The sequence below is a fragment of the Achroia grisella genome, unplaced genomic scaffold, assembly GCF_030625045.1.
Source record: "Achroia grisella isolate CSIRO2021 unplaced genomic scaffold, CSIRO_AGI_Agris_v1 utg540, whole genome shotgun sequence".
Taxonomy (NCBI): Eukaryota; Metazoa; Arthropoda; class Insecta; order Lepidoptera; family Pyralidae; genus Achroia; species Achroia grisella.
In genome coordinates, this window is record NW_026712925.1 from 1,031,253 (window position 1) to 1,046,434 (window position 15,182).

The 15,182-nt window shown below is 34.8% G+C and overlaps 2 protein-coding genes across 3 annotated transcripts in view; one reads left to right on the forward strand and one right to left on the reverse strand.

Annotated features, from left to right (window-relative positions):
- Positions 1-14,273, reverse strand: part of LOC131847552 (ETS-like protein pointed) — a 159,661-nt gene extending 145,388 nt beyond the window's left edge. For both annotated transcript variants that reach the window (XM_059197133.1, XM_059197131.1), the window contains exon 1: positions 14,107-14,273. The gene's annotated coding sequence lies outside the window, so the exon portion shown is untranslated. The remainder of the gene's footprint in view (positions 1-14,106) is intronic.
- On the forward strand, positions 4,171-4,962 carry LOC131847748 (uncharacterized). The gene has a single exon (XM_059197396.1). The coding sequence runs from the start codon at positions 4,171-4,173 to the stop codon at positions 4,960-4,962; it is 792 nt and encodes a 263-aa protein (XP_059053379.1).
- Positions 14,274-15,182: the final 909 nt, after the last annotated feature.

Sequence of the window (15,182 nt, forward strand, 5' to 3'; positions counted from 1 at the left end):
TAGGTATCTTGTTGAAACAAAAATATGCAAAATAGTCAAGAAAATGATTTAACAGGAGTACATAGAAATACAGAATAATAAAAGGAACATGTTCTGTCGGTTAAAATGTATAAGTTAGCAATCATAACACTTCAGTACCTTCTTAAATAACAGGTCCTTACCTATAGGTTAATTCTGATGAATTTACTAGCTGCCATTATGAGAATGTAAACTTTAGCAAATAAACAATTTAACGTTCAAGCACTTTGGCTCTCGTGTGGTGTTTTATTCTCGGAATTTGAACACTGGGCTTCTGTTCGTTGATAATGTAAGTACACTACATGCATAAAAACAATATTATCTGAATTACTAATTAGAAATTCAAAAGTAAAAGTTGCAATACGTATATATACATATATATTAGATTTATTTCAATTTTTTTTTTTTTATTGTAAGTTTTTATTTTATGATCATCTATGGTGGAAAATATAACCGTTATCGTTATAGCGATGAACTATTTCTGTAGTAATTGTCATATTTATGTTGTAATTACAAGAGTATACGCCTCATACGTAGTTGTTATTGTGAACTATGGTTTTATGGTGGTAGGCATTAGCGACTGCACTACATATCTTAAGCCAATTCAAATAAACAACCCACGTATTGCTTGCACGGCACGAAATAACTAAGATCCACATGTCATATTAAAGTCACAAAAACGTAATAAGATTTAAACTATAACATTCCGTTTAAAGTTATTACGATTCTTTTAATAACAGTTGTATATTAATTTCTATAAAATCCTAGTGACAGCAGATGAAGTTTAGCGTATCCAGTTGAAGTAACAAGTATTCAAAAATAGTGCTTTCCATGAGGACCTAAAATGGGCTCTAGGTCCGTCTACGTGGTGCCACAGAAATTGTTGGTGATAACTGGTGAGTTTGCCACGATAAGTTAAAGCTAATCAACTCGCCCTATCATTAGGTAGACTTTATTACAATTACAATAGGTTCAGTTATGTATCTACACTTATTTGAATACAAGATCAATAAGAATAGACTAGATAATAATTGTTTTTATTATAATTTGTATATTTGTAGAGGCAATATTAAATAAAAACAATTATTTTCTACATCTATTTTGGTACTGCCCCCAAGTGCTTTATATATTTGATGTTGGTTAAAAATGATAATTAAGTTAATTAATTGAATTAAATAATTAATTATAAGATAGTTTATTCGTAATAGATTGTTTAGTACAGTATTATCGATTACGATGATCTTTTGTGATAAAACGTTAACTAATTAGGTAATTAGTTACATACACGTAAGATAGGAGCATTTATAACAGAGATAGATCTCACAAATATACATATGTATGTAGTATAATTTATTATGAAGTTGGTCACAGAGATATATTTAATATTTATCGGAGTGTCGTCGACCCCGACACATGGGCGTGAGCGATGCATATAAAACATCATCTAATTGTTTATGTTAAATACTTCGTTTATTTTTATATCTAATCTACTCATCATATAGTAGTTTTAGGTCAGCTCATAAATAATGGATGAAACTGGTCTTTGTCTATGAGTTGTTTTAGGTATTTCCATTCTGCGCCGAGTTTGCGTTGGCGTGTGGAATTGGTTTATAACCATTGCTAATGAGATATTTATGATAAAATATAACTGACACTACTACCAGAAGTTAACAAAGAAAATTCTAATAAAAATTATATTCATTATTGAATTGTCAGACATACTACAGACAAGGTTGGAGATTCAAATGATTCAGATCGTAACAAGTAAAATATACTTAGTACTAGATGCTAACATACACGCGAAATTTATATGTAGACATGAGTTAAATATGAGTAACCCGGATTAGGCAAGTTTGTGATGTTGATCGTTACTAATTAATTCATAATTAAAAATTCTGGTGCGCCTGCGCGGCCGACCGCGTCAACCAATTATGGTGCCTACGCGTTGCAAATGAAAATGGACATTATTTTCAAGGACATTAGGTGCATGAATGGTATAATATAATTCTGTATGAAGGGCAAGCGACAGTTGTTTTATTTTGTACTATATTTAGTACTTGGACTGAATTGTTACTGAGCCAGCTTTGTGTAGAGTCGGAGCTCAGTTTGGCATACATGATGGACGTAGCATTTTCATTCCGTCGAATCAAAAATGTCTTAAATTAAAAATGAATAAAGTTGGGGGAGAGAGGATTATTAGTAACGAAGAGTACTGATTCTATTATATTGATAACAATGTAGTAGCATGTCAATTCCCGTTTGAAAACTATCGTGTTTAATTTATTATGAATTCTCTATATTTTGAATTCCTACCCGCTCTGTCCTTATTGCATACAATAATTTTACCTATTTTTATAGGTGAAAATTCATAAAATACTAGTTCTGATTTCAGACAGGTATTTAATAAAAAATTCAAATATTATAAATTTTAACACACACATCATCCTTCGATATTGATGTCTTCTATGAAGTAGATTGTAGTATGTGACTTTGCTCTATTGTCAAAAATTTCTGCAACGTACTGATAGAAGATTTTTTTTCAAACATCACCGAAGTATTCATACGCCTCTCTTCTCTAACGTTTTTGAAAATATTCTTTCTCCTATCACACAATCAAATCTTTCCTCTTTATAATATTTCTAAAATACTTCGTATTTTCATATTATTCGTAATCCCTATGCTTTGTCATCACTGATTTACCATAATTTTGGATGCTTACAAAGTAAGCTTTCCAAATATTTAAGAAATTACATGTCTCGCTTGTTAACAATAATCAAGAAAGAGACAAAGTGTAAACTTGTGTTGTAGCTTGACGAGATGCGACTGGCTAGAAGACGGACGATCGGGTTCGTTCGTGTGGGTGGGTCGGATGAACTCGGATGGAACCTGTGCTGCGTGCTGAACATATGGTTATCGGTTTGTTCATTGCAGAAAAAAAAACAATATTTATTACATGTCGTCATGAGGTTTTTAGAACGCATATCTGATAGTTATTGATTTGCTACTTGATGAAAACCATATTTAAGTACTGCACTATAACAGATTGCCGAGATGAGATTGATAGAAGAATTCGAATTTGAAAGATTTCTGTATGAAATAAAGTATTTAATTCACTATGATCTGTTGCCATTATCTTTTATTCCATTACCGTTCTAAGTGATTTGAGCACATGTATTGGTTCAAATGAAATTAAGCTTGAAATCCTACTCCATACCAAGGAGCTTAGTTTATGTGGAAATAGTGAAATCCTTTGTCTTAGATGAACAGGATGGGCCCGATAGTGCAATAAGAATTTATTTTTCATTTATTGTAATATAACATATGTACATAGTTAGCGAGCTAGATAAAAATATAACAAAAAATTTTTGTAAAAACATTAAAATAAATTTATAACTATTCCTAGCCTATAATTAAACTACTAACTTCAACAGCATAATTTAGTACTACTTGATTGTATTATTATTATATTATTATTTATATTGTAAATGTAATGTAATATTTATATTATAAATAGAAATAAAATTTAATAAAATAAACTTAACTTAAGCACTGCATGTTTTCATTTTATTCTACTACTCTTTTGGAACGTAGACTCTTTTTTATATGGCATTTTTTACTTTATTGTTAGCCCTCTTGAGATTAATATACCTACACATGTAATCATTTCTGGAGTTTTCTCAAATAACCCTATTTAGTCGATTATTTATTATAAAGTTGCTCTTGTCACAAGTCACAACAGTATTTACTTTACATTCGCAAGAAATCTATAAATTATATCTCCAACTTATTTTTGCATCGAGAAAAAGATTCATCCCAAATCGTGTCAGTGGTCGGCGACGTTTCTACCTGCTCCGGACTGGGTCCCGTTGCGTGCAAGGTGTATGGCTGTATACGTACATAAATATATTGTATAGGCAGCGCGCATGCGAAGCTGCGCGCGCAACTTAAATATGTCAACTGTCTTGTCTCATATAAAATTAAATTAGATAAACGTTTGCTTTGATATTTTATTTAAATATATATAAATATAATCCAGATCAAGCCCATAACTGGTGACCCCGCTCTTGGACAGAACCGTAAGGATATAAAATACATATTTTTAAAGAACAAAATTACATATAAAACACAATTTTACTGATATATATGAACATCATGTCTTTGGAAAATACAATAGCTACCGAACCATCTGAACTGTTCAAAGTCGGAATACGCGTTCCTCCTTTCTGGCCGGAAGAGCCAGAAATATGGTTCGCACAAGTCGAGGGACAATTCGCAGTTTCAAATATTACATCAGATATAACAAAATTTAATTACGTTATTGGACAACTGGATCATCAATTTTCGAAAGAAGTCAAAGATATTATTATTTCTCCACCTTCCACTGAAAAATATGATAAATTAAAAACAGAGCTTATCAAACGTCTAAGCGCCTCACGTGAAAAACAAGTAAAACAACTTCTCATGCATGAGGAATTAGGAGACCGCCGCCCATCTCAATTTTTGAGACATTTACAAAGTCTCGCAGGACCCAACGTTCCAGAAGACTTCATCAAGACTATCTGGACAAGCAGACTACCACACAGCGTACAAACGGTGATAGCCGCGCAACCCACAGCATCACTGGAGATACTTTCAGATCTGGCAGACCGCATCCAGGATATCGCTCCAGCTACACCGCAGGTATCAGCCGCTTCAGTTCCAGCATCATCGCTAGACACCATGGCTAACGAGATAGCTGAGCTTCGAAGACAGATGAAGATGCTTCTAGATCGTCAGTCTCGTTCCCCGTCTCGTCAACGAAGTCGCAGCCACTCGAAAACGCGATCAGAGTCCAACTATAGAAAATTCCCGAACTGTTGGTACCACGCAAAGTTTGGATCAAAAGCTAAGCGTTGTGTGAAACCATGTAAGTATCATGCGGGAAATGCAGAGGGCGGTCTGTAATGGCGACGTACGACTGTCCCAATACGTCTGGTCGCCTGTTTGTTGTAGATCGTCGGTCGAAGATGCAATTTCTTGTCGATACAGGTAGCGACGTTTGTGTCTTCCCACGGCGAGCACTACATGAGCGTCGTCCTAAATCAGATTTTGAATTATCTGCTGCAAACGGTACAACAATTAACACATTCGGATATACTCATCTAGATTTGGATATTGGTTTACGTCGCGATTTCCCATGGCGTTTCATCGTTGGTGATGTCACTAAAGCAATTATAGGAGCTGATTTCTTGAAGTTCTATGGCCTTCTTGTAGACATACGTAACCAACGTTTGCTGGACAATACAACGACACTTTCTATCGTTTGTTCTCCTGCTCACTCATCAACTGCCATTTCTTCTATCAAGATACCAATCGGTGACTCACGGTACGACCAAATCCTGAAAGATTTCCCCGAAATCACACATCCATCTGGAAGACAAGCTGAAGTTAAGCACAGTACTGTTCATTTTATCAGGACCACACCAGGACCACCTATATCCTGCACACCACGCCGCCTCGCACCAGACAAACTAAAAATAGCAAAAACAGAATTTGAGAATATGCTGAAATTAGGTATTACACGACCTTCAGAAAGCTCCTGGGCTTCGCCACTACATCTCACACCAAAGAAAGATAATGGATGGCGACCTTGTGGAGATTATCGAATGCTGAATGCTCGCACCATACCTGATAGATATCCTGTCAGACATGTCCATGATTTCACACACAGTATATCAGGTTGTACAGTATTCTCAACAATTGATCTTGTTAAAGCCTTCCATCAGATTCCTGTTAATACAGACGATATTCATAAGACTGCCATCACAACACCATTCGGATTATATGAATTTCCTGCCATGACCTTCGGATTACGAAATGCAGGTCAAACTTTTCAGCGTTTTGTGGATGAAATTACACGAGGGCTAGATTTTGTCTATCCATACATTGACGATTTTCTAGTGTTTTCGAAGAATGAAGACCTCCATGAAGAGCATCTGCGCATACTATTCCATAGACTGAAGGATTACGGTATCATTATTAATATTGCAAAATGCAACTTTGGTCAATCTGAAGTCAAATTTCTTGGATACAGTATATCAGCCGATGGAATTAAACCTCTTGAGGAGAAAGCTGAAGCTATCAAATCATTTCCACCTCCGAAGACAGTTCGAGAACTTCGAAGATTTTTAGGAATGCTTAATTTCTACAGACGGTTTATTCCCGGAGCTGCAGAAACTCAAGCACCCCTTCATTCTCTAATGATTGGTTCTGTAAAAGGATCTCACCCTGTCAACTTATGTGGTGACACACTTCAAGCATTTGAGGATTGTAAAGAAAGTCTCTGTCGTGCTACACTTCTCGCTCATCCCGATTGCCAATGTAAATTAGGTCTTGTCACAGATGCATCAGATAAAGCAATTGGTGCTGCATTACAGCAATATAAAGATGGTTACTGGCAACCGCTTGCTTTCTTTTCACGTAAGTTAACCGCAGCACAACAAAAATATTCTCCATATGATCGAGAACTCCTCGCGATTTACGAAGCATTGAAATATTTTAGACACATGGTTGAAGCTAGAGATTTCACAATTTTCACAGACCATAAACCTTTATGTTTCGCTTTTCATCAACGCAAAGACAAATGTTCACCGAGACAGTTTCGTCATCTCGATTTTATATCGCAGTTTACAACTGACTTAAGGCACATCTCAGGTAAAAATAACATAGTCGCTGACACATTGAGCAGAGTAGAAGAGCTAGAACTTTCTATAGATTTCTCTCAACTATCTGAGTCACAGGTATCCGATCCAGAATTAAGAGAAATGCTGGACCATAAAACATCATTACATTTGGAGAAGGTAAAGATACCTGGAACTCACGCCGAATTATATTGTGACGTAAGCACTCCAATTTCAAGGCCCTTTGTCACAAAGCCACTGCGGAAACAAGTTTTTAATAGCCTACATGCATTAAGCCATCCTGGTGCTAATGCAACGGTCAAGTTAGTAGCAGAACGCTACGTATGGCCTGGTATTAAAAAAGACTGCAGAGAGTGGACACGTACATGTTTAGCTTGTCAACGATCTAAGATAACTAGGCATGTATCATCCCCTTTGGGTTCATTCCAACTGCCACGAGCACGATTTATGCACGTACATATAGATCTCATCGGACCACTTCCAATTTGTAATGGAAACCGCTATTGCCTCACTGCTATAGATCGCTTCAGTCGATGGCCTGAGGTGATGCCAATACCCGATGCTACAGCTGAAACAGTCGCAAAAGCTTTGCTCACTGGTTGGATATCAAGATTTGGATCACCCATAGATATAGTAACAGACCGTGGTAAACAGTTTGAATCTTCTCTATTTCAACATCTATCCAAAATATCAGGATTTCATCATAAGAAGACTACTGCATATCATCCTGCATGCAATGGAATTATAGAGAGATTCCATAGACAGTTAAAAAATGCCATTACATGTCATGCAACTGAAAACTGGATGGAAGCCTTACCTTTGGTACTACTTGGAATTCGAAGTGCGTATAGGAAGATCTTCAAGCGAGTACTGCAGAAATGGTCTATGGAGAACCGCTGCGCTTACCGGGAGAATTTATTGACCCCAGCACAGCTGTAACAACAGACGTCACTGAGTACAGTGCTCGATTGCGCTCGTTTGCAAATAATTTGAAACCTTCACCTGCTTCACGCCACGTAAAACCATCCATATTTATTTTTAAGGACTTACCAACTGCTAGTCATGTCTTCCTAAGAGATGATGCAGTACGAGCTTCCTTGCAGCCTGCATACACCGGTCCATATGCTGTACTAGAGAGATCTGAAAAAGTATACAAAATAATAGTAAAAGGCAAACCTGTCACTGTATCCGTCGATCGCTTAAAGCCAGCGTACATATTAGATGACAGCAGCCGCACTCCACCTGAATGCTCCGACGATACGCCTGCACCTGAAAAAATAAAAACTAAAACAAGATTAGGACGTATAGTAAAATTTCCAGATTATTATCGCCCGTAGGAACGGTCTCTGGAAGGGAGTAATATGGCTGTATACGTACATAAATATATTGTATAGGCAGCGCGCATGCGAAGCTGCGCGCGCAACTTAAATATGTCAACTGTCTTGTCTCATATAAAATTAAATTAGATAAACGTTTGCTTTGATATTTTATTTAAATATATATAAATATAATCCAGATCAAGCCCATAGGTGTATTGGCACCATACACGCACACACACACACATACAAACAAATTAAATGAGGCTTCGCTCACACTATTACAGCCAGCGTCTGCGCATATGGCTCCCTCGTCCCCCGAGCATCCCAATAGTGCACCGAACTTGTGTTTCTAGTTCGTCAGATGTCGATCGAATTATTTTTATTTTGTTTTCCGATACTGCCAGCACGAACGGGTGCTAAACGAATTATAATTTATAACAGAATCCGCTGCTCCATTAGTCTAAATATGAAAGGAGTCTATTTATCTCCTTTTTAGATAAATTACCTAATTTTAATTTTAATTGTTATATTTATTCCTTTTTTAAATGTTGTAATTTATATAGTATGTACTACTAATAAGGCATTATTATTAGACTAAATAAGGCATATTATAAATAGAACTAATATTTGGATAGTATTCCAATGTTTTCCACGCTGTTGCCTTTTTAGGATTTCGTTCTTTTTCTTCTTTTTCAAGACACCAAACGCTGTTCGCCCATTATAAAAATTGTGAGATGTTATGTAAAAATAAGTCAATAAATTTAATTAATCTATAATAACGTTAATAGGTAGATATGGACGTTATTATTACCATATATTTTAGTGACTCTATCAATATTAGACATTTTTATATTTCTATAATTACATAGCACCATATGCACATTTATAAATTAATATACTTTATTTGGAACTAGAAAAAATATTGTTTTTAGATATTGTTCCTAAATTTTCTATTATATACTTATACTCACTACCCAAGAAACCATGGTATAATTATATCTATTATATTAAAATTTAATATTTATATTAATATTTGCATATTTCTAGAACAAAATCTATCAAGGCATTTATTTTACTTAAAGTAAGTACTGTTAGGAAATTCAGCTAAATCAGTTTTGTGTATTTTGAATACTGACACAATTCAGAAAGCCAACTTAGTTTGAAGCACAGATAAGATAATAAATATCGGTTGGAGTATCTGCGGGAGTTACAGAATTTTGACGGAATTCTTTTTTTGTAAAATCGCTTTATTTTAATGACACAAACCTACTCTACGTAAATATATTCGTAAATAAACGTTTTTTAAAATACATATTATCGATATCATTACAACCCTTTCGATATTAATGACTATGTGTGTGATTACAATAATAATATGTGTACAAATATATTATTTAACATATATATAAACAAGTATTGTTAACTAGCAATTACTACCTATATTAGTTTTAACAGTATATATGATTGGCAAGCTAGTAACAGCAAAGAATATCCGATGATTTTAGTCACATAACCATACCATTTTATTTGTAAAACAGAATGAAATTTAAATAAATTGTCGTTAGATCGCGGTGACCTTCAGATAACTAGATAACTCGTATGTTTGATAAAATGATAATGTCGCACTGCAGTGTGGCGGATTTTGACATACCTAATGTACTCAAGTAAATTTAAGTAATATAACTTGTGTAGGTAAGGTTTGAGTACGAAATATGAATTTAATACGTAGATGCTCCTTTGAGTAGATATTATTTGGGAAATCTCGCACGATTGAAAACTGAAGCCCATTATACAAAAAATAAAAATATAATTGATCACAGTCTGACTTTATGAATGTACCTAATAGATCCCAAAATATGAATATATACGTTTCAATTTTTGTTTGTTTATCTGTGCGTATGTGGCTGAACTAGAGAATCTAAAAAATGGTGTAATTCCAAAAATAGCAACGGTACGAAATAGCGTGCCCAGATATATACTTAGACTATTAAAATGTAGATCTGCACAGATGCCGTTATTCAAACAATGATACGAATGTTATTGCTGAATTATTTAATCAACCTCTATGATATGTTTGGAGAAAAGGATAACAGTCGAAGACTTATAATAGAATAATATTTCAGAAACATAATCTACAAGAACAGTACCTACTACTGACTTCACTTTATATATGATGCTTGTGATAGCCTTATGCGTTGCCATCCCAGAGAAATAAAGTGCCTCTTATCCTGTAATTTCACTGTTTATTCTATTCTTAACACATACACATCATACCTACGTTTAGTAGAAGCTGGAAATAACCTAGATAAATCGGTAAAGCATCGAAGTATTGGCAATTTTATATCTACTATTTGCTACATATAAGTATAATAACAAAATGCAATGAATTAAGTATACATTAAGTTAGAATTTAAGTCTGAAGTACAGAACAGATGAGTAACTTCTTTGTTTTGAGGTTATATTTCTGTAGTCCCATTTTTGAATTTCAATCAAAGTGTATATATATCACTTGATATAAATTTAATTTTAAAATTTGTCATAATAATTATCGTATACCATCCACTGAGTAGCGATCACTGACCGATTACAGTTTAGATTGATTTTCTAGTATTAAAGTTAGGTATCTAATCGTACGATTAGGTTTACGTGTGTTTAGCCGAGCAACAGACTCTCAAGGTGACAAGTAGGTAGGTAGATATAGTGCCACCGTAGGAGAGAAGAAATTCAGTTTTAGAATAAATGGGAAGGATTAACCCCATCGCTAACAATATATCCTGTAAAAGCGACCTTCACGAGTTTTCTTGAAAACTATGCTTATGCATCTTGGATTATATTCTACTGAATATTGTCTAATATCTATATTGTAATAATATTATTTTTTGAAACTAATACAAATGTATATGCATTAAATTTTCTTTGCAATAGAAAAAATTGTCACAATAACGTAACGATTTTTTTATTCCAAACTCGGAACAATTGTAAGTACACTTACAACAACAAAATAAAATTTATTTTAGATTTTAATTTATTATCTTACTAAAATTATAATACTAATATTATAAACGTGGGAGTGTGTGAGTATAGATGGCTGTTTGTTACTCTTTCACGCAAAAACTACTGAACGTATTTTGAAGTAACTTTATAGTAATACATCAGAATAACACATAGGCTACAAACTTCATGTGGCTGAAACCGCGGTCATAGCTAGTAAACAAACTCTTCGAATTATTAAAATTACTATAAACCAGAACTACATTTAACGATAAAAATTGATAAGATTAAAAGTTTGAAATAATTAAAAACCTGTATACTCCGCAAAAAACACAATGCATGTAATAATATAGTATTAACCTAATTAGGAGCCAATATATTATTATTTCTTTTGTCCTTTTATTTTTGTTATCGTTCACGTCCGTTTCCGGACCGGATCAATAGACATTCAAAGATATAACAATCCCATTAATCTTCAATAAAACTGGATTATGTCAGCCTTCCTTATCAAATAACACATTTATTTTTTAACGCAACACATGTCTGTACCTACCTAATATAAACCCAAATATCTTTGATAAGCTGTATTTATGACATGGTTGCCATTAAAAATAATAAGAATGTAGATTTTTATAATGGCAACTACAAACTTCATGCAGTTGTTCAGATGCTGTGGATGTCATCATGTGACGCTGGTGGTACCTCTCACGCATTATCAGAGGACCTGAGGACTAAGCAGTCGTGCCTCCCTACCCTGTACTTTCACAGTTATATCTCACCCTTCAATAGCAACAGAGCTTACAAAGCAATTAAGTAATTAATTAACAGCAGGTACAAAGTTTACCTTGGAAATTTTCTTATGTAGATCTTGTAATATTCGTCTGCTGTCACAGCTTAAATGTGTAATACATAACTTTTTTCGATTATTTGCTATGCTCTGTAATTTGTAGTAACGTAATCTTTCCAAAATTGATATATACCTAACGTAATCAATAAAAAACATAATACATTTTAGGCTCCAATTGCATTTACACAAGAAAGTAAACAATATTAAAGTGTGACTGAATTACGAATGTGTAAAAATGGGATTAATTTTGTTTTTCAGTAGCAGGTGTATCGATATTGGGTTTTTTGTCTTATACTTAACCACTTAGTACTAATAAAACCTGTTCAGTATTATGGTAGGTGTCGCCTGTGATTAACTAACGTTACATCATTGTTTGCAGTTAAATCCTTAGGTGTCCATTACTGCCAACGTTTTGCGTAAGTCAATTTCATGAAGTCTAAAACCTAATCTAGAGGTGATGGCCTGATCATTATTTGTTGATGCCTGTCATTTTTTTAACTCAGAACAATTCACATCCCGTGTTCTACTCCCAAATTAACATCTATCAAATTTTGGACAGGGAGAAACGATCCCTTCTAGAAACTATTGTAGTTAATTTCTAGTGAATAACGATGAGCTAACTAACATGAGCTTATACTTATTCTAACATGCTCAGCTGATGCCAGTGTATAACGATAATGCAAGAAGGTACACTATTCTATTATCACCCTTAAGAATAAGTACCTTACATAATATACCTACACAGAAAACATCCAAACCAATACGAACAATCATATTCGAATACAAATATTTGTAACATGCAGGAATCGAGCCCGTGACCATCGGAAATAGAGCGGTGTGCTAAACTGTAGACCATAAGATACCTAGATGGAAGATAAGATAGAGAAATTATATGGAAAAATCAAATCATGATTAATCGTAGACACAGTGGCCTTGACTTGTTTTGTAAAAATGTATGAATGTCAGTTATTTAGTACATAACACAAGTTCTGCTTAGCTTGGGACTAGATGGCGCTGTTCGAATTGTTCTGGAACATTATTATTACTTTTTTGTATACTCCTTTTGATGCGGTGATAGACTTCTCTGTGCGGGTAAAAATCACCAAACAATGACATAATAATTTCTTGATTATTATGAATATTTCTCTGAATCGAAGACAAAAATATGCGGACTTTTCTATAGGTCTTTAGTATCACATTTTTGGAGAAAGATTTTTGGAGAAATATGAGTGTATGTCACCTTTAAGTGGTGAAGTAATCTTGAGGCTAGTGTGTAAGGATGTCAGCAGACGAGATAACATTTGGGAGAGTTTTCACTGTTTCTACCTGCCATTGTATTTATAGTTCTATTGCCAGATCAGTATATTTAGTATTTTTTTCAGTATGTAGTGATAGCAGATTGTGTGTTAATTATTACGATGTGGTCAGTTAACTAATCGTTACCTTTCTAAAGTTCTTATATGATTGTCCAAGTTTCCTCGGTTTATAATTTTAATTCTATTAAATGAAACAGTCACAATGCAACTGTAAACACAACCATAAATATTTTAATTCATTGTACAGTAATCTTATCTATTGTCCAACAATTATGTCTTGTATGATATAATTAATAATTGCGGTCAGATATAACCGAATAAATAAACATGTACATATATAAACTATAACCGCCATCACTCTGTATTCTGCGAAGCAAACTTGAAGATACTAATGTGAGCTGTGGAATCTTAATGCACGTCCAGAAATAAACTCGTCTACTGAATACAAAAAGCAATGAAATAGTATTGCAACTCGTTCGAAGGTGTGGTTTGATACTTATGCGCATCGATACCATTAGTGGCGACGAGACGAGTTCACTCGACTCGGCACTCAGGTAGCGCCGGGATAAAAACACTTGAAACGAAACGGACGCACCTCGCTCTCACCTAGATAACGCTCGCCCAACAAAACAAATCTATAACATATTGCACACAACCAAAAACCAAATGCAGCATATCACTATGATCGAATGATGCGCCTGGTATTGCCATACATCACTTATATGCTGTCACCATGAATCAATCTTTGTCTCGATTCTCCGAGTCATTACAATAAGAAGCCCTAATCATCTATTCATATCGCACGTATGCCGATAATATAAGGTCTAATTCAATGAATGAACTTTATAACATGTAAATTCGTCGCTCAAATCGCGACAGAACACGGCGCGTAGGCGTCGGGCTTGAATGAAAATAAACATTACAGCGACTCTTACCTCTCGATTTTGATATTATCCAGATTAGCGAGATTGTCACGGCACACAGTTAAAAGAGACGAAATGTTTAATGGTGCACAGAACTTGAGGTGATAACACTGTTTTGAGCGCGGTTAGTATGGAGTATAGATCGCGGCCGTTCGGCAGGACGGAGCGGCCGGCCTGTCGGTTCGGTACTGTTGTCGAGTGCGGCGTAGGTGCGCCCGCGCGGCACGCACACACATGCGTCCATTCAAATAAACTGCTCGTTGGTGGGGAGAACTTATGAATGGACGTAGTGCTCGTATAGATACCGCTGATAACGCCATGCAAGCGTTAACATTGTGATACGGCGTTCCGGCGAAAAGCTGTCACTGGTGTGGTGATGTAAGCGAAATTGGAAGCCGTTACGAAATATATGCTCAACTATAAGACCGACTAATATAACCCAGATAAATACTAGATGTTTGCTCGTCCCAAATAAATCTAAAAGTGAGGTTGCTGTGAGACGTCTGTTTAGAGAATTGCCTATTAAGCTTATATGTATTGTAAACATTAACTGCGTAGTGCCCTCTATTAATTTACATTGCTGAATATTCATATTGAGTAGGCATTCACTGTAATATAGATATGAATCAATATTAGATTCTTTTTATTTCGTGACACACCTATAATGCTGACAACGCTGTCATCTAATGAATCAAACAGCTAATAATTACTCGTATGTCATCAATTGATGTGTTACAAACAAACAAGGTGAATGAAGTACATCATCTCAATAAATAGGTATAATGTAATATGAGAGAGCAAGCATTATCATTTATAGGCGACAGGTATACTTAAATACAATATTTAGAGGACAGTTAGTCTAAATATCTGAAGGGATTCCTAAGGCTATCAGGTCCATTGTTAGCAATACATACGTGCAGATCGATCTCCACGTGGACCTATTTAGAAAATAGGTGGTTAAGTTGCCATGACTAACTTGACCAGCACACATTATCAGTATAAACGGGATTACCTTTCATGAAAAATAAGTATGAGGCCAGTCAGTCTCTTTGCATTACTGAAAAGAGAATAGAATATAAAACTCAATG